The sequence below is a fragment of the Neomonachus schauinslandi genome, chromosome 3 (assembly GCF_002201575.2).
Source record: "Neomonachus schauinslandi chromosome 3, ASM220157v2, whole genome shotgun sequence".
Classification (NCBI taxonomy): Eukaryota; Metazoa; Chordata; class Mammalia; order Carnivora; family Phocidae; genus Neomonachus; species Neomonachus schauinslandi.
Genome location: NC_058405.1, coordinates 102,337,276 through 102,363,550, shown reverse-complemented (window position 1 = coordinate 102,363,550; position 26,275 = coordinate 102,337,276). Strand labels below are relative to the sequence as shown.

General features: G+C 35.8%; 1 protein-coding gene across 1 annotated transcript in view; it reads right to left on the bottom strand.

The window, feature by feature from the left end:
• Positions 1 to 26,275, bottom strand: part of THSD7B (thrombospondin type 1 domain containing 7B) — a 727,150-nt gene that overhangs the window by 209,252 nt on the left and 491,623 nt on the right. Inside the window, exons 12-13 of the mRNA XM_021695876.1 lie at positions 19,161 to 19,355; positions 13,032 to 13,295 (exon numbers count right to left, since the gene is read on the bottom strand). Coding sequence (XP_021551551.1) covers positions 13,032 to 13,295; positions 19,161 to 19,355 — 459 coding nt within the window. The remainder of the gene's footprint in view (positions 1 to 13,031; positions 13,296 to 19,160; positions 19,356 to 26,275) is intronic.

The window sequence follows — 26,275 nt, the reverse complement described above, 5'->3', positions numbered from 1 at the left end:
ACAGAAAATCAGTAAGGAAATATTGGCGTTAGACTTGTTAGACAAGATGGACTTTACAGACATATACAGAACATTGTATCCAAAAATCAACAGAATACACATTTTTCTCAAGTGCACATAGAATATTCTCCAGGATAAATCATGTGTTAGTAAAACTTGTTTTGTGGCCTAAAATTAAAAACATTGAAATCACATCAAGCATTTTTCTAAACACAACAGTATAAAACTACAAGTTAAAAGAAGAAAACTGGAAAATTGACAAATACATGAAGATTAGAGAACACGCTACTGAAAAACTAGTAGGTCAAAGAAGGAATAAAGAGAAATCAGAAAATACTCTGATTCAATGAAAATGGAAATACCCACACCAAAACTTAAGAGATGCAGCTCAAGCAGTTCTAAGAGGAAAGTTCATAGTGGTCAATACCTCTTCAAGGAACAAGAAAAACCTAATAACGTAATTTTATACCCCCCAAATTAGAAAAGAACAAGTGAAGTCCAAAGTTAAAGGGAAGAACATAACAACGGCCAGAGCAGAAATAGATGAAATAGAGACTCAAAAGAAACCAGAAGAGATCAATGAAACCCAGAGCCAGTTCTTTGGAAAGATAAACAAAATTAACATACCTTTAGCTAGACTCACCAAGAAAAAGGACTCAAAGTAAGAAATGGAAGGGAAACATAACTGGTATCACAGAAATACAAAGGATCTTAAAAGACTACTATGAACAATTATATGCCAATAAATTGGACAATATACAAGAAATGAATAAATTTCTAGAAACACACAAACTACCAACACTGCATCATAAAGAAATAGAAAGTCTGAACAGATCAATTACTGGTAAGGAAATTGAATCAGTTATCAAAAACCTCCCAGCAAACAAAAGTTCAGGACCAGATGGCTTCACTGGTGAATTATACCAAACATACAAAAAAGAATACCAAGCTTCTCTAAGTCTTTCAAAATGACAGAAAAGGAGGGAAAACTTCCAAACTCATTTTACAAGGCCAGCATTATCCTGATACCCAAACCAGATAAGGGCAACCCTTTAAGAAAACAAACAAATTAAAAATATATATATACCTTAAGATCATAGATGCAAAAAATCCTAAAAATATTAGCAAGCTGAATTCAACAATGCAGTAAAAGGATCATACACCATGATTAAGTCAGACATATTCCAGGAATGACAGGATGGTTTAACATCCACACAATCAACATGCTATACCACATTAACAAAACCAAAGATAAAAAGGATATGATCATCTCAATAAATGCAGAAAAAGCATTTGACAGAATACAACATCCATTTATGATAAAAACTCTCAACAAAGTATGTATAGAGAGAATGTACCTTAACATAATATAGGCCATATATGATAAGCCTACTGCTACCATCATACCTAATGATAAAAAGCTGGAAATTGTTCAAAGTTCGGTAACAAGACAGGACGCCCACTCATTACTTTTATTCAACATAGTTTTAGAAGTCCTAGTCAGAGATAATAAGCAAGAAATAAAAGGCATCCAAATTGGAAAGGAAAAAAAAAAAACTGCCACTATTTGCAGATGCATGATTTTATGCATAGGAAACTCTAAAGACTCAACACAAAAAATTGTAAGAATATATTAGGTTAACTTGCAGGATACAGAAATGCAATATACAGATCTATGATCAGTTGCATTCCTGTATATATATACACACACAATAATAATGAACTACAAGAGAAATTAAGAAAACAATCCCATCTATAATTACATCAAAAGAATAAAAACCTAGGAATAAATTTAACCAAGGAGGTGAAAGACCTATAAACTTAAAATTATAAAACACTGATAAAAGAATAAATGGAAAGAAATTCTGGCTGACGGACCAGAATGGATATTACCATGTCTATACTAATCAAAATAATCTACATATTCATTGTAATCCTTACCAAAATTTCAGTGGCATTTTTCAAAGCAATAGAACAAAATTCTAAAATTTCCATGGAACCACAAACACCACAAATAGCCAAAGCAATCTTGAGAAAAAGCAAAGCCAGAGATATTATGCTTGATGTCAAACTATACTACAAAGCTAATCACAAGTGTATGATCTTGGTATTAGAAACAGACTCATCTATCAATGTAACAGAATAGGTAGCCCAGAAATAAACCCACACCTATGTGGTCAATTATGTCAATTTATGACAAATCAGCCAAGAATATAAAATGGGGAAAGAACAGTCTCTAATAAGTACTGTTGGGAAAACTGGACAGCAAAAATGGAAAGAATGAAACTGGACCACTATCTTACACCTACACAAAAATTAACTCAAAATGGAATAAAGACTTAAATGTGTAAGACCTGGAACCATAAAACTCCTAGAAGAAAACATAGGTGATAAGCTTCTATACATAAGTCTTGGCAATGATTTTTTGGATTTCACACAAGAAGCAAAAGCAATAGAAGCAAAAATAAACTACTGGGACTACATCAAACTGAAAAGACTTCTGCAAAGCAAAGGAGATGATCAGCAAAATGGAAAGAACCTATAGAATGGGAGAAAATATTTGCAAATCATATATAGGATAGGAGGTTAATAACCAAAACAGAGAATTCATACAACTCAGTAGCAAAACAACCAACCTCCAAAACACACACACACACACACACAGGAAAAGAAAACATCAAAACCCCATTAGGAAGTGGGCAGAGGATCTGAATAGATTTTTTTTCCCCCCAGACAGATGGCCAACAGATACATGAAAAGATGCTCAACATCACTCATCATCTAGAAGATGCAAATCACAGCCATAAGAAGATACCACCTCATGTCTCTTAGAATGGCTATTATCAAAAAGACAAGAAATAACAAATATTAGCAAGGATGTGGAGAAAGAACACTTGTGCACTATTGAGAATGTAAATTGGTTCAGCCATTATTGAAAACAGTATAATTGGTCCTCAGGAAATTAAAAATAGAACTATCATATGATCCAGCAATTCCACTTCTGGTATTTATCCGGGGAAAAAAAAAACAAAAAACACAACACTAACTTCAAAAGATATGTGCACCCCCATGTTCCCTGCAGCATTATTTCCAATAGCAAAGCACCTAAGTGTCCACTGATGGATGAGTAAACAGGATAGAAATGAACAACAGAACATCATCATCCAGCACAAAAACAAAAAAACCAAAAAACTTGCCATTTGTGACAACACAGATGGACCTTAAGGGCATTACTAAGTAAAGTAAGTCAGAGAGAAGGACAAATACTGTATGAGCTCACTTATATGTGTGTGAGGGAAACTACCCCCCCCACACACACACCCACCCACCCACCCACCCACCCACAAGCAAAACTTAATTCATACATATAAGAAACAGACTGGTGGTTTTCAGAGGTAGGGGATAGGGAATAGGCAAAATGGGTAAAAAGGTATAAACGTCCAGGTATAAATAAGTCATGGGGATGTAATATACAAAACAGTTAATAATCTATTGTATATTTGAAAGTTCTAAGTCTTAAAACTTATCACAATTATAACTATATATGCTAATAGATGTTAATTAGACTTATTGCTCCAATTTTACCATATATACAAATACTGAATCATTACGCTGTATGCCTGAAACTGACCTACTGTATGTCAAAATAGTTTAAACCTAAATTGGATATTACCTCCCTTTATTTTCACATATGATTGTACTTAAATTAGATCCATACTCCTTGCTTTGTCCCACAAGATTCTGCCTACTTGTTCAAACTCCTTTCACAGAATCCTCTCACTCCCTATATTCAAACCACAGAGCTTCTTTTGTTTTGCTGCCAGAACTTCTTTCCTACTTTACTCTTTAGAACATGCTTATTCCACTACCTGAAATGATCTCATATATACTTTTCATGTGGTTGCTTCTTTCTCATACTTCACGTCTCAAATTTTTGTCACTTCAGCAAGGACTTTCCTAAAGTTTATTTAAAGATTTTATATTCAGCATCCTAACAGCTAATGAAGACCAGAAATTGCTTTTATTTTTATCCCCCACTAGACAATAAACTTCACAAGTACTCTACTTCCCCTTAAATGTGCACCCAAATCATAGAAGACCAGGTACAAAGCTCGTGTTCATTATACAGGTTTTGATCAAATGACTGACTAAATCAATATGTAGGTGACCTCAGCATCATGACAGTATGAGTCTTTTCTCTCCTTTTAATAACTAGACATCTGTAAAAGAACAAAAGTGCCTTGGCATACTGCACCACAGGATCCAGATTGCTAGTTAACACGTGCACCCAAAAGTAAACAAATGGTTCAATAGATGTACTTTGTCAGATGCTTTTTCTACAATATCCATTCATGACAAAAACCCTCAAACAATGTAGGTTTAGAGGGAACATACCTCAAGATAATAAAGGCAATGTATGAAAAATCCACAGCTACATTATCCTTAACAAGCAAAAACAGAGGTTTTCTTCTACAGCCAATAACAAAACAGGGATGTGCATTCTCACCACGTTTATTTAACATAGTACTGGAACTCCTAGCTACAGCCATCAAACAATAAAAAGAAATAAAAGGCATCCAAATCGGCAAGAAGTCAAACTTTCACTGTTTGCTGATACATGATACTCTATATAGAAAAACCTGAAAGACTCCACCAAAACACTGCTAGAACTGATAGATTCAGTGAAGTTGCAGGATACAAAAATCAATGTACAGAAATTTGTTTCATTTCTACATTGATAATGAAGAGAAACTAAGCAATCAATCCCATGTGCAGTTACACCAGAACAATGACATACATAGGAATAAACCTAACCAAATAGATGAAAGACGTGTACTCTGAAAACTACAGAACACTTATTAAAGAAATTGAAGATGACACCAAGAAACAGAATGACATTCCATGCTCATGCATTGGTAAAACAGATTGCTAAATTGTCTATACTACCCAGAGAAATCTACACATTTAATACAATCCCTATCAAAATGCCACCAGCATTTTTCACCGAGCTAGGATAAACAATCCTAAAATTTGTATGGAACCATATAAGACCCTGAATAGCCAAAGCAATCTTGAAAAAGAAAAACAAAGCTGGAGGCATCACAATTCCAGGCTTCAAGTTTTATTACAAAGCTGCAGTCATCAAGACAGAATGGTACTGACAAAAAACAGACACATGGATCAGTGGAACATAATACTCAGAAATGAACCACAACTATATGGTCAATTATCTTTAATAAAGCAGGAAAAATATCCAATGGAAAAAATGACGGTCTCTTCCACAAATGGTGTTGGGAAAACTAAAGAGCAACATGCAAAAGAATGAATGAAACTGGACCACGATCTTACACCATACACAAAAATAAATTCAAAATGGATTAAAGACCTAAATGTGAGACCTGAAACAATAAAAATCCTAGAAGAGAACACAGACAGTAACTTCTTTGACATTGGCCTTAGAAACTTCTTTCTAGCTAGGTCTCCTGAGGCAAGGGAAACAAAAGCAAAAATGAACTATGGGGACTTCATTAAGATAAAAAAGCTTCTGCACAGTTAAGGAAACAAAACTGAAAGTCAACCTTCAGAATGGGAGAAGATATTTGCAAATGACGTATCTGATAAAGAGTAACCAAAATATATAAAGAACTCCTAAAATGCAACATCCAAAAAATGGGCCAAAGACCCGAAAAGATGCCTAACAGATGCATGAAAAGATGCTCAACATCACTCACAGAGAAATACAAATCAAAACTATGGGTTATCATCTGATACCTGTCAGAATAGCTAAAATGAACAACAGAGGAGACAGGTATTGGCAAGGATGAGGGGAGAGGGGAACCCTCTTGCTGTGGTGGGAATGCAAACTGATACAGCCACTCTGGAAAACCGTACAGAGATTCCTCAAAAAGTTAAAAATAGAACTACCCTACAATCCAGCAATCATACTACTAGGCATTTACCCAAAGAACACAAAAATACTAACTCAAAGGAATACATACCCCCTGATGTTTATAGCAGCATTATCAATAGCCAAATTATGGAAGCAGCCCAACGGTCCATGAATTCATGAATGTATAAGGAAGATGTGGTATGTATATATGTATGTATGTGTATGTAGATATATGCATAATGGAATGTTACTATTCCATTTTCAATGACATGGATGGAGCTAGAGAGTATTATGCTAAGCAAAATAAGTCAGAGAAAGACAAATACCATATGACTTCACTTATATGTGGAATTTAAGAAACAAAACAAGTGAGCAAAGGGGAAAAAAGAGAATAGAGAGAGGGAGGCAAACCAAGGAACAGACTCTTAACTATAGAGAACTGATAGTTACAAGAGGGGAGGTAGGTGGGGGGATGGGTTAAATAGGTGATGGGGATTAAGGATTGCACTTGTAATGAGCACCAGGTACTGTATGGAAGTGTTAAAAAACAAAAACAAAAAAAACACTATGTTATATACCTGAGAATAATATTTCTCTGTATGTTAACTGGAATTTAAGTAAAAACTTAAGGGGTGCCTGGGTGGCGCAGTTGGTTAAGCATCTGACTCGATTTCGGCTCAGATCCTCATCTTGGGTTGTGAAACAGAGTCCCACACTGGGTGTGGAGTCTGCTTAGAATTTTCTCTCTCCCTCTGCCCGTCCACACCTCCATGTGAGTGCCTAACTCTGTCTCTACGAAAAAGAAAAAGAAAAATAACTACAAACTTAAGGTAATAAAGAACATATAAAATTGGTGTATAGAAAAAAAATGGCAAAAGTAGGCTGAGTTCAAAGAAACAAAAGCTGAGAACTTCCCAAACCTAAGGAAGGACTTAAATATACATATCCAGCAAGCTGACAGAAGACTTCATTACCTCAATGCAAAAATACCTTTTCCAAGACATATTATATTGGAACTGTCAAAAAAAAAAAATCAATGGTAAAGAATCTTAAAGACAACCATGGGAAAGAAGTCACTTACAAAAGAACCCCCATTAGGCCATCAACAGATTTCTCAGCAGAAACTCTATAGGCCAGGAGAGAGTATATGACACATAGATGACATACTCAAAGTGTTAAAAGATAAAAACTGCTAGCCAAGAATACTGATCCATAAGTTATCTTTCAGATAGGAGGAAGAAATAAAGGCTTTCTCAAACTAAGAAAAGTTGAGGGAGTTCACCACTAACAGACTTGCAAAAAACGCTGAAAAGAATTCAAGGTGGGATGAAAAGATGATAATCAGAGACAGGAAAACATATCAAAGTGCAGAACAGTCTGATGAAGTTGAAAAATAGAATTAGAAAACTAACTCTGCTAGAATGTGTGTTAACCACAGAACTATAGTATAAAAGTTAAAGAGTATTAAAAATAATCATAGTGACTATAATTTGTTGAAGAGCATAAAAGCGGTAAACTGTGACATCAGATATACAAAAAGGAGGGGTGAAAGGGTAGAGACTCCATAGGCAAATGGAGATTAGTTACCAGCACAAAACGGACAGTTTTATCTGTGAGAAGTTTTAAGTAAGCTTCATCATAACTGCAAAGCCAAAGTCTGGAGTAGATTAATCAGCATAAAAAAGGGGGAGACAGAGCATTACCACTGTGGAGAAGTACCAATTTATAAGGGTAGGCAGAAAAAGGAAAAATACCTGAGAGATACACAACCAGAGGCAAATAATAAATTGGCAGTAGTAAGTCCTTATATCAATATTCATTCTTAGTATAAATGGGTTGAATTCATCAATCAAAAGGTATAGAATGGCCGGATAGAGAAACAAGACAATCACATGATGCCTACAGGAGACTCATTTCACCTTTAAAGACACACATACACTCAAATTTTGAAGGGACAGAAGAATATAGCTCATGCAAGTAGAAACCAAAAGAAAGTAAGGATAGCAATAGACAAGAGAGACTCCAAGCCAAAAAAATTAAAAAAGAAACCAAGATTATTTAATAAAGGAGTCAATATATCAAGAATATATCAATGGATGTATACACATCCATTATCAGAGCCCCTAAATGTATTAATACTAACAAACCTGAAGAGAGAAATAGACAATTATATAAAAACAGTAGGGGAGTCCAACACCACACCGTCAGTAATGGATCACCCAAACAGGAAAAAAAAAACAAGGAAATACTAGAATTGAACCATACTTTAGACCAAACAGACTTGACCTATATAGAACATTCCATCTAATAGAAGAATAATTTCCTCAAGTGCACATGGAACATTCTCCAGGATAGAACATAGAATAGGACACAAAATAATACTTACCAATATTTAAGAATGAAATCATATTTTTTTTTCTGACAATGGTATGAAACTAGAAATTAGTAAGAAAAAGCTAGAAAGTCTACAAATATGTTGAAACTAAACAACAAACTTCTGAACAACCAATGGGCCAAAGAAATCAAAAGGGAGATCAGAAAGTTAACTCAACTGAACATAATAATAAAGGGAAAAAAAGAAAGTTGACTCAAAACAAATGAAAATGGAAAAACTGATCAAATCCTATGGGATCCTGCAAAAATAGTTGAGGAAAATTTATAGCAATAAATGGATACATTAAGAAATCAGATCTCAAACTAAGCGAACACCTCAAACAACTAGAAAAAGAACAAATTAAGTCCAAAGTTGTCAGAAGGAACTAATTAAGGTCAGAGGGGAAATAAATGAAATAGGGATCAGAAAAACTGGAAAGATCAATGAAAGTGACTTTTTAAAAACAAAACTGACAAACCTTTAGCTAAACTAAGAAAAAAGGACTCAAAATTAGAAAAGGAAGAGGAGACGTTATAACTGATACCACAAATATATAGAATCATAAGAGACTATTGTGAATGATTACATGCCAAAAGATTATATAATCTAGAAGACCCAAATTTCCAGAAACACACAACCTATCAAGACTGAATTAGAAAAATCTGAACAAGTCAATAATGAATAAAGGGTTTAAATCACTTATCAAAAACCTCCCAATACAGAAAATCCCAGGACCAGATGGCTTCACTGGTGAATTCTACCAAACATTTAAGAAAAACATTAATGCCAATTCTTCTCCAACTCTTCCAAAGGGGTGGAGAAATGAACTGGAGGAAATGCTTCCAATCTCCTTCTACAGGGCCAGCATTAGCCTGATGCCAAAGCCAGATATGGACACTACAAGAAAAGACTACTATACAACAATATTACTTATGAAAATAGATGAAAAAATTAAAATATTAGGGGACTGAAATAAAGAACACATTAAGAAGATTATACACCATGATCAAGTAGGATTTATCCCTTCAACTCAAGGATGATTCAACATACACAGATCAATAAATGTAATACATCACTTTAATAGAATGAGATAAACATAAATGCCAAAAAAGTATGTGATAAAATATCACATCTTTTTACAATATAAACCCTCAACAGATTGTGTATAGAAGAAACATACCTCAACATAATAAAAGCCATATATGACAAACTCACAGCTAACATTATATTCAATGTCGAAAAACTGAAAGCTTTCCTTTTAAGAACAGGAAAAAGACAAGATTGCCCTCTCACTCTCACCTCTCTTAATACAGTACTGGAAGTCCTAGCTGGAGAAATTAAACAAAACCAAAAAAATGGCATCCAAATCAGAAAGGAAGAAGTAAAATTTCACTATTTGCAGTTGATATTTTGTATATAGAAAATGTCAAAGACTCAACCAAAAAACTATTCAAACTAAGCAACTTCAGTAAAATTCCAAGATATTAAAAAAAAAAATCACACAGAAATCATTTGTTACTATGCACTAATTATGAGGCATCTGAAAAATAAAACTATCCCATTCACCATAGCACCAAAACAATAAAATACCCAGTAATACATTTAACCAAGTGTAAGATCTGTACAATGAAAACCACAAAACTTACTTGAAAAAAATTGAAGTAGATACAACACATGGAAAAAACAACCTGTGTTCATGGATCAGAAGCATTTTGTTAAAATGTGCATGCCACCTAAAGCCTTCTATAGAATCAATGTAATCGCTGTCAAAATTCAAATGTCATTCTTCATATAGAGAAATGGAATCACCAAGGACCCCAAATAGCCAAAGCTAGAACAAAGATGGAGGGATCACATTTCCTGATTTCAAATTATACTACAAAGCCATTGGAATAAACACAGTATTATTGGCATAAAAATGAAACAGACCAATGAAAGAGTCGAGAGCTCAGAATAAAACCCATGCATTTTCAGTCAACTAATAATACTTGACAAGAGAAGATATAACACCTAACGGGGAAATGGTATCTTTAAATGGTGTTGGGAGAACAATGCAGTAGAACAATGAAATTGGACCCCTATTTTACAGCACTCAAAAAATTAACTCAAAATAGATCAAAGCCTTAAATATAAAACCTGATACCAGGAAACTCCTAGGAAAAAATGTAGTGAAGAAGCTCTTTAGGACTGGTTTTGGTAATGATGTTTTGTATAGGTCACCAGAACAACAAAAAAAACAAATAGGACTACATCAAACTTAAGCTTCATTCATAGCAAAGGAAACAATCAACAAAATGTAATGGCAACACAGTGAATGGGAGAAATTTTTTGCCAACCATGTATCCAATAGCAGGTTAATATCTAAAATATACAAAGAACACATTCAATCTAATCATGAAATAGGCAGAGAAATAGACATTTTCTCAAAGACATCCAAATGGCCAACAGGTATGCGAAAAGATGCTCAACATAACTAACCATCAGGGAAATGCAACTCAAAACCACAGTGAAATAACACCATATACCTGTTAGAATGGTTATAATTAAGAAGACAAGAAATAAGGAGTGTTGAGGAAGATATGGAGAAAAGGGAACCCTTGTACACTGTTGGTGGGAATGTAAATTGGTTCAACCACTATGGAAAACAATATTAAAGTTACTCAAAAATTAATTGATCTTCGATGGACTGTATGGTGACTAATATAACATAATAAAATAAAATTTGAAATTAATCCATCTACTATAGGATACAGCAATCCCACATCTGGGTATATACACAAAGGAAATGAAAATAGAGTATCCAAGAAATATATATACTCCCATGTTCATTGCAGCATTATTCACAATAGCCTAACATGGAAACAACCTAAGTGCCCATAAACAGATGAATGGATAAAGATGTGATCTATATATGATAAATATACATCTCATATCTAAAAAATGAAATACTTGGCCATAAGAAAGGACATCCTACCATTTGTTACAATATGGATAGACCCTGAGGACATTACACTAAGTAAAGTAAGTCAGACAGAGAAAGGCCCATACTGTAGGATATCACTTATATGTGGGATTTAAAGAAGTCAAACTTGTAAAAACAGTAGAATGGTGGTTACCAGGAATTGAGAGGTGGGGAGGGGTGGATAGGACAGATGTTATCAAACTGTTTAAATTTACAATGAGTACTACATAAGTCCTAGAGATTTAATGCACAGTATAGTGAATATACACACCAATATTGCTTTATAATCAAACTTGCTAAGAGACTGGAACTTAATTATTCCAACCACTAAGAAATAACTCTGTAATGTGATATCGGTGCTAATTATCACTACAATGGTAATCACTACCATATAAAAATCAAATTGACATGCTGTTACCTTAAACTTACACAACACTGTAAGTCAAACATATTTCAGTGGGAAAAAGGAAAATCAGTTTTTAGAAAATAAGCCAATACATATATAAAAACCAAAAAAAAATTAAAGTGAACCAGCTTTGGCTTCCATAAAATGGGTCCACAACTTGTTTCTGAGGTGTTTAATGTTTCTCTGAGTCAAATCACTGAAGAAAATTTTATAGAGTAACCCAGGAAGCAGAGCAATGATATCAACAATTAAAAAGTTATTAAGTCTTAAGTTGCATTCATATGATGATACAGGCATATCTTAAAGAACAGCTAATCCATTGGCAATGAAGACAAAACTGTCATTTACCTGAGTTCTATAACAGAACTGAATTCAACTTACCATTGTTATTGAGAAAGCTTATTAGAACATAAGACTTTGATGATAGAGACCAAAATCTTTTTTCCTCCAGAGTTTGCCAAACATGAATTCTTTCATACATTCTGTAAAATTCCTAACCATTTTAGTCTTAAAAAAATAAGGCACAAACTAGAGTATGAAATTCATTAAGTTCCATTATAATCATTAGTCTCAGCAACCCCATCAACATTTATCCCAACTGTATTTAGTCTCATTCTTTTCCTCATTTACCCGTATCTTTCAAATTCTCTCAAGGTTCAAAAAAGGCAGTCTTCTTCCTGATTAACAGCTCACAAAATTCTCCCAGATGACTTTTTTCCCTACAGTTTTATTCTATTAGTTTGGGTATACTTATATATTGCATTGTAAAACATTTTAAATCAATGTTTTCAGGGTGCCTGGGTAGCTCAGTCGTTAAGCAACTGCCTTTGGCTCAGGTCATGGTCCCGGGGTCCTGGGATCAAGCCCCCCATAGGGCTCCCTGCTCAGTGGGAAGCCTGCTTCTCCCTCCCACTCCCCCTGCATGTGTTCCCTCTCTTGCTCTGTCTCCCTCAAATAAAAATCTTTTAAAAAAATTAAAACAAAAAAAAAATCAACGTTTTCATTGGTAATTTGTCAACTACCTTAGAAGAAATTCAAGGCCTGATGCTTTCTGTATGTATGATCAGAGAACCAAAAAGCACCATAAAATATATTTTGTATTAAATATGGCTTTTCCAATGAAGTAAAGCAACTGCACTCATCCACAGTTAACCAAGTAGCCAAAGGTGAAGTATACAGTGAGGTGAGTCAAAGATCCAAAATAATCATATTCCAAATAGTCACTGAAATATGGATATGTGCATCCCAAATGCCTATATTTTATGAAAGGCAGTGTGTTATTAACAAAGGAGAACTGAAAGAATTACTAAAGAACAAAGCTAGTAATTCTAGACCTTGGATACACCTCCTGGACTGTATGTGTATATTCCCATCTGTTACTCCTCACCCATCTCCTTACCAGAACTGCTGCAGTGGGAGGGGTCAACAGGTCTTCCATTTTTATCAGAGCAGGCTATTGCTTGAAAGCGCATGCCTTTTCCACATTCCTTGCTGTCTCCTTGTATCCGATATCCTCGTTGAGACTCCCTTCTGCCTTCTGGAAGAATGCAATCTGACCAGTTGCCATAAGGCTGAGATATAAATACATCACAAGGGCATAGTTCTGTTTCTATGAGAGGGTACAGGTCAGAGTCCTGGCATTTCTCTTTCTTCCTGCTTTTCCCTGTTCCAAAAAGAGACATGGATATATTAATATCACATCTGTTTTATTAAAAGTCACATTGTCTTTACTAGTGTTTGTTTACTAAACATCAAATATAGGCTATATTTATAGCCTTCCCCCACCGTTCTCCACTTTTTTTTTGCTATGAAAGCAAATCCTAGGACAACAGAAGCAACTCCCAAAGCAACTGTGAAATTAATTTGAGGGGTGCCTGGGTAACTCAGTTGGTTAAGCATCTGCCTTTGGCCCACATCAGGATCCTTGCTCATCGGGGAACCTGCTTCTCCCTCTCCCTCTGCCTGCCGCTCCCTACCTAGCTTGTATTCTCTCTCAAATAAATAAAATCTTAAAAAAAAAATAATTTGAAAAAAAAATGGTTTTATGTTGATAGTGGTAAAAAAAAAATAAACTAAAAGATGTTTGCTATAGTGACTCAACAGCTAGAAAGTTTTTGTTAATTTATTATGATTTTCCCTATAACTTGGTAAGAACAAACATTACCTTGTCTCGGTTTTCCTGGAAATTAATGGTTTCCAGGGAAACCAACAAAACCCTGGAAATATTAACATCCTCTTTTTGATGTACATTTTTGGAACCAGTTTATTCAAAGAACAATGGACCTGGAGTGAGGCTAGGTGTCACTTGGGGTGTGGCAGACAAAGTAGAACTTATTTTGGTCCTTGCCATCAGGCAGCTCACAAATGCTGACACAATAAAAGGAAATAAATGCTCAAATAATGATGGGTAATTTAATCTGAGAAAAAGCTATGGCTTCTACTCTGAGATACCTTTTTCATTTAAGTATTCTAGAATATGACTTCACCTTTACCAATTGACTTTGATGGACCTTTTAGCTGTGATCCTGTCTGAGTAATGAGAATGCAGAATCATTTCCCACTGCTCTGAGTACTTGATACTCATGTTTAATGGCATTTCAAGTCAGCATGTAACTTGATTCAACTTTCCTGCCAACACACTTCCACTAGATTCCTAAAAATTTTCTAATAGATCTGATTATATTTTGTTTCCTCAGTAATAAGTCATCAGCTTGAGTCTTGGCTGGTTATTAAAAAAAAATGAAGTAGGCTGCTTTATTAGTCTTATTCCCAGTGTTTATAGGTGTTTTAGAAATGCTGGATTCAAGCTGATGCATGGGATATTATCTCATTGTCAAATAGTTTATAAACAATTTTATAGTTGCTGCCTGGATGACTGGCTCTATGGTCTGACATGTTACTTATGGCCACCATAAATAAGGATTCCTGCAAGGTCTTAAATGATCTTGCAAGAGCTTCAGCCATGCCACTATCTCTCTGGGAGGATGTATACACTTGCCTCTACCATTAGGAGCACTTAATGAGAAAAAGTTTGAGAAACACAGCCTCATTCTGGCTGTGAGAATTTACTGGTTGAAAGATAGGTCAATGCATGGTGACTGGTTTCTTCCTACCAGCACCTAACATACCCAAGTCTCTGGTGCTTCTTAAATGTCCATAAAAAACTGTTGTCTCCATCTCTTCAATTTCTAATCTCTTCTCACTCATTTAAGCCTGGATTCGGAGTCCATCTATTCCTTGAAACTACTTATTATTGACAAAGTAATAAAACAAATGAAGCCCTGGAATATCTTTATACCTTATCCTTCAGACTTAATCACTTAATGATTATTCAGAATGTTGACCACACCATCATTGTTGAAATAGCCTTCCCAAATTCCATTGTACCTTACCTGTTTGTCCCTCACCCCTCCATTCCTCTGGTAAGATCTCATTTGTTTGTTGCATTATTTCCCCTCTCTACATCTCTTAACTGATGGGCTTTCTCAGGGCACTGCCCTAGGTTCTCTTCTCTTCTGATTCATTACCTTCAGCCATCGAGTTTAAAGGACCCTCTATAACTCTTAAATTCTTAATTATTATCTCCATTCTAGATTTCTTGCTCAAGCTTCTGAGCTATAGACTGGAACCTAAAGGGCCAATCAAACTCAACCTGGCAAAATCCATACTCAACCTCTTCACACCTGGGCCTTTCTTTCTCCATCTTCATTTCCCAATTATAGCAACATGACCAAGTCAAAATCTAAAATGTCACACTTGAATTCTATTGTATTACCTGCATCTGTTTAATGACAAAGATCTATCATTTCAAATGACTAAATATCTCTTGAATCAGTCCTTATTTCCATTCTGACCATTACCACCCGTATATAGCCCAACTCCAAATTTCCAGATTAAATCCCCACAACAGCTTCTTCTAGTATTTTATTGCCATTTTACTTCATATTCCCTTCATCTTCTCCCCACACTGCAGCTAGAAGTAGCTCACAAAGACGGAAGTCCGATCACATCATTCATCTACTGAAAACTCTTCAGTGACTTACTATAGTTCATGGAATGAAGTCTAGATCCCTTGCTATGGTCATCAAGGCTCTGCAGTACCAAAACCATTAGGACCTGCCTCCTGCCCATGTTGTGCCATTCTGCCTCTGGCATTTTACAAGCTAGACATACTGAGCATCTTTCAGTTCCTGGAAATTACTCATTGGTTTCTGGCCTCTGAATTTCTTATGCCAGAAATTTTCTTAAGTTCCAACCTCTCTCCATTGTTTAGTTAATGCCTACTCGTCCTTCAGGTCCAAACTAATACATTACCCCTGCCAGAAAGCCATCCTTGAAACTCTTCATTTCAGGTATGGAAAAGGTACTCTTCTGTACTTTCATTATCCTGCCTATCACAAACTATGCCTTTCCAAGGATGTTCACTCCTCCGTTCTTGGAACCTGTAATCATGCTACCTTTGATGGCAAAATGGACTTTGTAGATATGACTAGGATTATGGGCCTTGAGAGGAGATTATTCTGGATTATCTGGGTGGGTCCAACCTAATCACATGGTCTTAAAATTAGAAAGCCTTTCCTAAGAGAGAATAGTCAGATACAACCTTACTGAACTTCAAGAAGGAAGAAGAGAGTCATGAGCCAAGGAATGTGGATAGCCTCTAGAAGCTAGGGGGAAAAATACATTTTCCCCTAGAGCCTCCAGAAAGGTGTACAAAGTCACCAACATCTTGTTTTGAGCCTTGTGAAACTGAAGTTTGCTTTAGACCTACATGACTATGAGATCATAAATTTGTGTTTTAAAGCCACTAAATTTGTGGTAATTTGTTACAGCAGCAATAAGAAGCTAATGTAACACTAATATGACCACTATTGTCACAAGTTCTATATTGTTTTAATTGTAATAGAATCTCGAGCTTCCATTACACTGTAAACTCTTAAATTAGGATCATGTCTATCTATTCCCTAGTAGTATTCCTAAGGCCTAGCAGGCATAAGTGGTCAAGAAAAATGTTCATTAATTAAGAAAAGGAAGCTTAAAAAAGTGGGGTGGGGAGAAAGGGAAGACAAAAGGAGTGAGACACAGCAAGAGACAGGAGAAAGAAAAATATTCATCTACAAGGTAACCAAAAGTTGCTGGCAGAACAAGTATTCTGTACTAATATATGCAGTCTTTGTATGTGGGATAACCTTCTTAATTACAGGACATCAGTGTTTGAAGAAGGATTTAAGTTAATACAGAAATGGTTCTCAAAATAAGAAATTATTAGTGGTACTTTACTTTGATTACATTATAGTGGAAAAAAAAAAATCAACATTAGCCTTTGGATTCAGAACTTGTTTACTACTAAAAAACAAGCTAACAAGAAAACCAATCCCTAATACAACTGTAAAGACATTTCCCCCCCCTTAAGTCAGAGGGAAATTTTTAACTGTTCCCACAATAACAAAAAACAAGTATATATTAAATGTTTTATTTATCCAGCTATTTTGTATATTAATAACCTGAACAAATCTATTAATAGATTATTTTCAACAATGTATAAACAACTGCTATAATTACCATTCAATCTAAAACCTGTGATGATCTAGTTTAGGTATAACACCCAAGATATCCAGATATTGAATTAAAGTCCCCTGTTAAAAATGGAAAAAAGAAAAACACACTAGATGGTCCCTCATTCCACGGAGTGGCTTGTATTTTTGTCTATGTGCTTCTTTATGTGTGTCTGTGTTAAAGAGAATCACACTGTTTTACGGTCTAAGTCCATGCCTTTTACTACCATTCATGTTAGAGATTACTTAAGTTTACCACCAAATTACATGTGAGACCAAAATACAAGCATAGTACCACAACAATAAAAATAAGTCTTAAGTGAAAAAATTACAATTCACTACTGCTCACTGCACACACAATAATACAGAATTTTTTTTCCTACAACTAAGTTTCATAAAATTGACCAGTTTTGGTGTTTCCAAGACATAAAGATCATTTTGATCATTTGATCAATTGATCACACAAAGATCAATTACCCAGAAAAAAATCATAACCAATAATAATTTAGAAAAATTCTAAATAGTTTTTAATAGGAATAATCTTGAGATAGAGTGTGCAGAAAATGTACAATGGTTCTTCGAATATTTACATAAAAGGTGTATTTTAAATAAACCAAATGCATTAGTTTTGACAATTCATAACAAACTGCACAGTTCAATAAATATCCTAGGTTTTTCAATATTCCCATTCTCAATTTGCAGGTATAAAATACCATTAATAAACTCTCAAGGAAAGAAAACTGGCCACTAATTAAAACCTTCCTTTCCCTCTAAAGGAAATTCTCATCTCAAGGATAAAGAGAATTGCCAGGATGATGGTTTCTGAAGCCTTATGTATGAATGTGCACATGAAGTTTTACTGTTACCCCTGAACTTGATATTACTCCAAACACATTCTACCCCATTATATTCCCTGTAAGAACTTTTTTCATCTTAGAAACACAAGCAATGTTGTGCAAAGTTATATATGCACAGATTTTTGTAGAAGAGAGCACAAAGTACAGCATATTTAGTTGTTTCTATTTGATTATATATTTTACCTACACTCATGAATGGGCTTCTGATTTGTGTGCAGAAACCCTGTTAAAGGCGCTCATCGATTAAGTAAATCCACTAGAGTGAGTTAAATTTAAAACATAATCTTGTAAGCCATACATTCAAACAAAGGGAATTTGAAACCAAGAGAATTAGCACTTGAACTGCTTATAAGAACAAATGGTCTTCTGTGCTTAATTCTTCAATGTCAACAACAATTATATTATCCCAATGATTATTTTGGCATTTTTCCTTTGGGTCTTTATTACCTAAATCAAGTTTTCTGCATATTCAAATACAACAACAAAAAATTGTGGGATATTTATCTAGACAAGTAGTACAATACACTACACTGCATCAATTATTTGTTTATTACAGGCAAAAATTGCTCCAGCACCTTAACTATTAATTGCTTTAATTTCCATTAAATTGCATGGATGTAAACAGAACCAAAATAATATACCACAAAAGCAGAACCTATATATGTAATTTGACTTTTACCTTCCACTAAAATTTTAAAATGTCAAATTGCTTGTAAAGTAATGGCAAAATATTAGATCTTCCTTTGATGTGTTTACAAATCAGTCACTGCTTTCCACCCTGCTGAGATCCTGGCATGACCAAAATACCAGGAACTTTGCCATTAACTACTCCAAGGTAGTGGGTGGCTATGTTGCCATTTACCACTGTGAAGATTATAAAGCCATAGAGAGGGGAACTTCATAGCTATAGAACAGTTCACATCATTCACTTCACAAGTATTAATTCAGTACATATTATGTCCCAGGCATAGATGCAGAAGATAACATAATGTCACGGAGGGGCTGGGAAAAGGAGAGACCCGATATAATTTCTAGGTTTCTGGAGCGTCCATTCTCTTTGGCAGGTTCGGGAGTGCATCCCTTGTCTGAAGCTAAGAAATGGAAGGCATACCCTACCTGTGAGCTGTCGCCGTCGACTTCGGGTTGTTTCACAGTTGGTGGAGCAGGGCGTAAACTTGGACCAAACTGTGAAGGTGCAGTCATCTCGACACGGGACTGTGCATTCTTGTACAAGGGGAGGCATGCCATTTGTCTGCTTGAGGCATTCCATCATTGCTGCTAACTGGTTATCATCAGAGATACAGGAGACCGCTTTAAAAAAAAAAATGGATTCTTTTATCATTTTGATTAAATCAGTCTGCTGCTTATTCTTCAACAAAATAGCAGAATCCCCCAATGTTTGAAAATTTGGTTATCACCGATTATAAAAGGTGTTCAACACAGCTAACCTTATTTCTCTCTGGAAATTAAACATTTATTGTTGCCAGTGGAGGTTTGTGAAGATTTAATTGGTTTCATTTTTAATCCAATTTGGTTGCATTGACAGCAACCAAAATAACTTTCAGTAATTTATTATACATGAGCTTGTGAGTATCTAATCTCTAGGGATGATGTAAAACTAGGAAAGAATGTGTAAGATAGGAGGACAAAAAAGGGACAAAAAATGAGTATCATGTGAATTCTTCCTAGATTTTAATTTACTTTGCTTGTTTGAATGGCACTTCTGGAAATGGTCCTATTTTCACTTCATAGCCAGTATTTTTAAAAATTTCTGTTGTCTATTAGTAAACTTTTTTTTTTTTTACTTATTAACATTTCAGGATTAAAATTTTAAGTATTTTTTTCCCAAATATAGGCAAAATTTATCCAGGTAACTCCCATTACAGATCTCCTATCAATTGCAGAATTCTTCAAACTTTCACAGAAATTTTTTCAACTAGATCTCTACTCAGACCATAAAGTAACTAATAATCTTGAGGTAAAGAATTTATGAAATTTAATTCTATATTTGATTCTTTGGGCTAATGACTTTTTATTCAATTATAAATGATATCTTTTATTCATCCTAATTATGGACTTGGTAGGAATGGGTCTTCATATTCTTTAGACCACTATTTCTCAACCTTGGCAGTACTGATATTTTAGGTTGGATACTTTGTGTAGGTATTTGTTCCCTGTGCTCTGGAAGACATTTAGCAGCATCCCTGGCCTCTACCTACTAGAGACCAGCAGCATACACCCCCTCCAGACATGGCCAAATGTTGCCCTGGAGTGAAAACTACTCTTCTAAACTGATTCCTAACCATGGAGATCTAGGAGAACACACAGATTCTATGGCATGACTTCAGACCTACTGCATCAACATCTCTGGGGGAGAATTCTAGGCATATTTTTGTCTTTAAGTGTCCCAGGTGGTTCTGATGCAGCCTGTCCACCGACAACCCACATTTGGCATGGTGCCTGTGGGGATGGTATATGTTAATGGATATTTGCTGAATTCTTCATCCTTAAGAAATCATAGTTTAGGATCGTTTTTATGACAACTCAAATCTACCAAGTTACAAGGAATAAACATATCACAGCTTAGGACCAACGCTGTTAAGAACACTTTATATGAAAACTTCTAAAATGCAGGGTAACTACACATAGGGACTCCATTTAATTGCCCATTCCTCTTATATTCTGAACTCCTTTCATTATTCTGAGTGCAGAGAACAATTCAATCTGATTTTTTTTTTTAAATAACTGAAAGCCAAATCCATTGAATGTTTTAGGACCAAGAAATTAGCTAAGATGACAATGGATGCATACACAATACTTCCCAATTTGTACACCTGCTCTGTGGCAGGTGGGGTTATTCACTGGTTTTGAATAATTTTTGCTTTTGTTTTTATCTACATCCTAGGAATGAAATCCATTGCACATAAAGCCACATCACCTGTGTTTGTTTTGTTGGGAATTCTATAGCTATTAATGAATATACTAACATACTTTATCTTAAGTAGGCTACAAGCAAATATTATTTGAATTACATGTTTAGATAACCAACCTGAAGTAATTTAGGGGACTTTTATCTTGCCAAGGTATTTTTCCCCCCAAGAGGACAATGCACTGATTAACATGAAGAGGAACGTTAAATACTTTTAAAAAGAATTGCTATTTGAAATCCAAACCCCTATGTATACACAAGGTATTTTTTCCAATGAAGTTTTTTTTTTTCCACGAGTTTATGATTTGACAACTACGATAAACATTCAGTGATACCTTGAAATTCTATAAACTAAATTAGCAAACACTGATTTATGAATGCCTATATTGAGCTATTTTGCATTAATGAAAGAAAGCATCAAAAATAAAGAATAGTGATAGTATATGGTGTAATTCAGAGACATTCTTATCAAATGGTATAAATACAAATTCTAACTCCAAACATCTGGGAGTTACATGGAGTTTTTTAATCTTTGTGCTTAGACTCATCTTTAAAATTATTATAAGAGAACCTATAACAGAGTTGTGAGAAGGCTTAAGACAGTCTCTCTCATACACTAAAGGTTCAATAAATGCTACTGACTATTATCCTTTTGTATTTAATTTTTAATTTCTATTTTAAATCAAACAGGCTGAGAGTTCTCCTCTCAGGTACACATGCACACACTGTCACTCTCCATGGCTCATTTCTTCCTTGGCCATCCTCAGAATCTGAGGGATAAAGGAAAGGAGAAAAACATGGTTGAATCTCACAGGATTCTGGCACTACACTTAAAAACCACCATTAGTCAAACAATATGTCAAATATGCCCTAAACACATTCATTACATTGACAGGGCTATGTAGGACAGATCAGATCCATTGCTCCTATACAAACTAATGTATTAGAGTAGTCTAATAGAGACATTAGAGATCTCTAAGGGCCAAAGAAAACATTGACAGTTGTAGCATGAAGTTTCACGACACTCCCATTAATCTCAAGACCACTCCTCTGTGTTGTTACTGATGGTCTATTAACTCAAGAGTGAATGGCAACTGATACACTACAGATCATACAATTGTCTGCTTACGTCAGGCATTATGGTTCTCAGATTTCTCCAAGTTCAAGAGTCTAATTTCTTTTCAAGTGTGGAAAAAAAGCACTAGACACAGAAACATAAATGAGGAATGCCTAGGTGGCTCAGTTGGTTGAGCGAACGACTCTTGGTTTTGGCTGTCATGATCTCAGGGTCATGATATCAAGTCCCCTGCTAGGCTCCCACTGGATGGAAAGTCTACTTGGAATGCTCTCTCCTCTTCTCCCTCTGCCCCTCCCCACCTCCACCTCGCAAGTGTGAACATGCACACACTCTCCCTCTCAAATAAATAACATTTAAAAAATATGAATACTTCTTGGGAATGTTCTAGTATAAAAATCAATCATTTAATAAACATTTACTGGAAGACTGGATATTGAACTCTACCAGTGGGTAGGAAATTACTGAACAAAAACAGCAAGCACAAAGTCTGCAGGACTGGAAAACCAGGATATGAGAAGATATTTGGAGTAAATGAGGATAACTAGTAGCTAGTGGCACAATCCAATTCAGAGCCTCCTTCCATTAGGCAACTGGGGAAAGGCTATTTTTTAAATGTATTTATTTTAAATCTACAATATAGTTCTTAACCACTAAAGGTGACTCTGACTCTTTATGTCAGAAAACTTATTTTGAGAAAACAGAAGTGGAAAATTATACTGATAAAATTATAAGCCCTGGTGTCAAATAGAACTAAGAGTGACTTTTTTTTTTTTTTACTGTTACCTTGGACAAGTTATGTAAAGACTCCATTAACTCATCCATACAATGAGAATAATACCTACACCATATAATAAATTGATGCAGATGAAGTACTTAGCACAGTACTAAGCACTCAGTACATGTGCCCTGAGACTGATTTTTTTTTTTTTTGAGGGAGTGTGCAAGCAAGCAAGCAAGCGCACAAATGCGGGGAGGGCAGAGGGAGAAGGAGAGGGAGAGAATCTCAACCAGACTCTGTGCTGAGCGGGGAGCCCGAAGTGGGGCTCCATCTCACCACCCTGAGATCATGACATGAGCTAAAACCAAGAAGTGGACTCTTAACCAACTGACCCACCCAGGTGCGCTATGGAGAATGACCTATTTTTATGATAAAGTCTAGTAAAAATGAAAACATAACAAGCACCAGGAAAGAATCCAATGTCACTTGACTTGGTTCAGGAAGAATTTTCTAAATCCCACTATCAATAGTCTTGGCCCCTAGGAAGTACAACTGGAGCCGCCCTTCAATTACATATTGAAGTCAGTAGCCTATTCCAAAGATACTGTCTGTTCTACTTCCAAGATATGCTCTGTGCATTCTGCTAATTGTGTATAAAAGTGAGGCTTATAAGCTACCATAAGAGATCAGAACTCCAGAGAAAGTCAGAAACTGAAATCCAAGGCCTATTGGGAATTCTTTCCAGAAGCACCAAGATCAAAATCCTTAACTTTTTTATTTTTTTATTCTTATGTTAATCCCTATACATCATTAGTTTTAGATGAAGTGTTCCATGATTCATTGTTTGTGCATAACACCCAGTGCTCCATGCAGAATGTGCCCTCCTCAATACCCACCACCAGGCTAACCCATCCTCCCACCCCCCTCCCCTCTAGAACCCTGCTTGTTTTTCAGAGTCCATCGTCTCTCATGGTTCGTCTACCCCTCCGATTTCTCCCGCTCCATTCTTCCCCTCCCGCTACCTTCTTTTTTTCCTTAACATATATTGCATTATTTGTTTCAGAGGTACAGATCTGAGATTCAACAGTCTTGCACAATTCACAGCGCTTACCAGAGCACATACCCTCCCAGTGTCTATCACCCAGTCACCCCATCCCTCCCACCCCACCCCCCACTCCAGCAACCCTGTTTGTTTCCTACAATTAAGAATTCCTCATATCAGTGAGATCATATGATACATGTCTTTCTCTGTTTGACTTATTTCACTCAACATAATACCCTCCAGTTCCATCCATGTCGTTGCAAATGGCAAGATCTCATTCCTTTTGATGGCTGCATAATATTCCATTGTATATATATACCACATCTTCTTTATCCATCTGTCCATGGACATCTTGGCTCTTTCCACAGTTTGGCTATTGTGGACATTGCTGCTATAAACATCGGGGTGCACATACCGCTTCGGATCCCTACTTTTGTATCTTTGGGGTAAATACCCAGTAGTGCAATTGCTGGATCATATGGTAGCTCTAATCCTTAACAACTCTTAAGAGTTTCATGAGAGGCCAGTGAACATTTATACAGAGGAGCACTGGCCATATTTGCAGCTTCACACCTCACTCACTGAGAGGGTTATATCCAGCACAAACGCGTACCATGGCTCTCTATGCTAAAGCTGAATTCAAAAGCATTTTAACATCTAAGGTTTAGGGGGATTTATCAAACTTTTCTGACCATTAGAACCATTTGCGCTTCATTACTGATCAGGAGAGGAATGAAATAAGGCAAAGAAATATAGATGATGCCTTAAAATCAGAGATACATCTTGGAGTCATCTTCTCTACTTCTGTTGGTGGTCTAAGCATTAGACTTTGCTTATACACCTGGATCTTTATTACCTACAGCTTGTTCCCTATTGATCTTATTGAACTTGATCCATTCATCCATCCAGTCACAATACATAAACAACTATGAACAATTACAAAAGCATTGTGTGCGTATACCTATATACACACACACACATGAATGTACATATAAATAATCTGGCTTCTGGGAGGCTACAGTAGTAGTAGCAACAGAAGGTAGACCATACAATATTGTAGTCTCCCTAATGGAGACAACAAATGAGGGAACTTGGAATAGAAAGGAAAAGTAGGTACTTCAATCTTACACGGAAAGGACGTGCAATGGGCAGGCAGAAAAAAGCCATTACAGAGAATTTACCTGTCAAACATTTGCTATTTAGTTTCACTCTGAGTCCTGGGTCCTTTGGATCATAGCAAATCATCTGTAGGCCACAATCTAGAGAAAAATTTTTTTTGTGCTCTTAAGTAAAGTACTGTCCTATACACTAGGGAGCAAAGTCTTTTGAGGAAAGGGAGAGGCATTTACTACTGACCATTCCGGTCATATATTTCTACCTGGACTAGATTGGCAATTCAATGCTCAATTATAATCATTTATTAAACTTAGAATATTGTTGTCTTTGTGAGAGGAAAATCGCACTGCCAGGTAAAATTAGTTCCAATAGCTCAGAACAATCTCATTATTGGGCATTGTTTGAAATTTAGCTACCTTAGGCTTTGGACAGAAAGTTCTCAGACTAGCTGTCTGGGACAGCTGAGTTTTCTTAAGGAACAATGGAGAAGCATGTGTTTGAGCCAAACCACTCAGATGAGAGCTCTCAGACAACAGTCTCCTAGTAAATGGGTATGGCAGGGTGACCTGGAACCCCCCAGAAGCCTTGTGAAGCTTGAGGTCATATATTCCCATTCACAGTGTCTAACAATGTATACAACACATAGAATCGAATTCAGCTTCTTCACCTTTCTCATAATTATGACATAAGCTTTTCCTCAGAAGAGGAAAAAAGTCACCAAAAGCTGAGCCTAAGGAAAAAAAAAAAAAGGCACAAAAAGCAGAAGAACTACTAATTGCTTTCCCATTACCTGACTCTCTTCAATTTTAGCAGCATGAAAAGGAATGCCCTGACAAAAAATGTAAAATTATCTGATAATCTAGCAAAAGAAACAAAGCAAGGACCTATCTGAATTCTCACTGTGTCTGAGTTAATTTTTAAAAAATAACTACCTGCTGTTAATGTGGGAGGCTTAGGCCGCTTTCTCAAGCTTCCATAGTGACTAAAAATCAGATTTTTAACTGTTACTAAACAGCTAGTCTTTTTGCCCCCTGTCACCTCTAGACTTGGATAGTCAGACACGCTGTGATAAGTTGGTCTTTTTTTATTTTCCCACTTACGGTATGAAGAGGGCAGGGGTCACTGTCCTGATAAGAAAGGATGATGTTCGCCCTGGGAGGAGTACATAAGTGATGGATCCCATCTGTCTACACTCCTCACCTTCACCGAGGACAATCACATTACTTTCCCCAAGTTGCTGTGGACTAGAGTTCAATTGTCATAGTTGACAAGAAAGGTTAAGAAGAATTTCTTTCAAGAGGTCATGATTTCCAGGAAATGATATGCTAAAAAACCAGAAGGGCTCTAT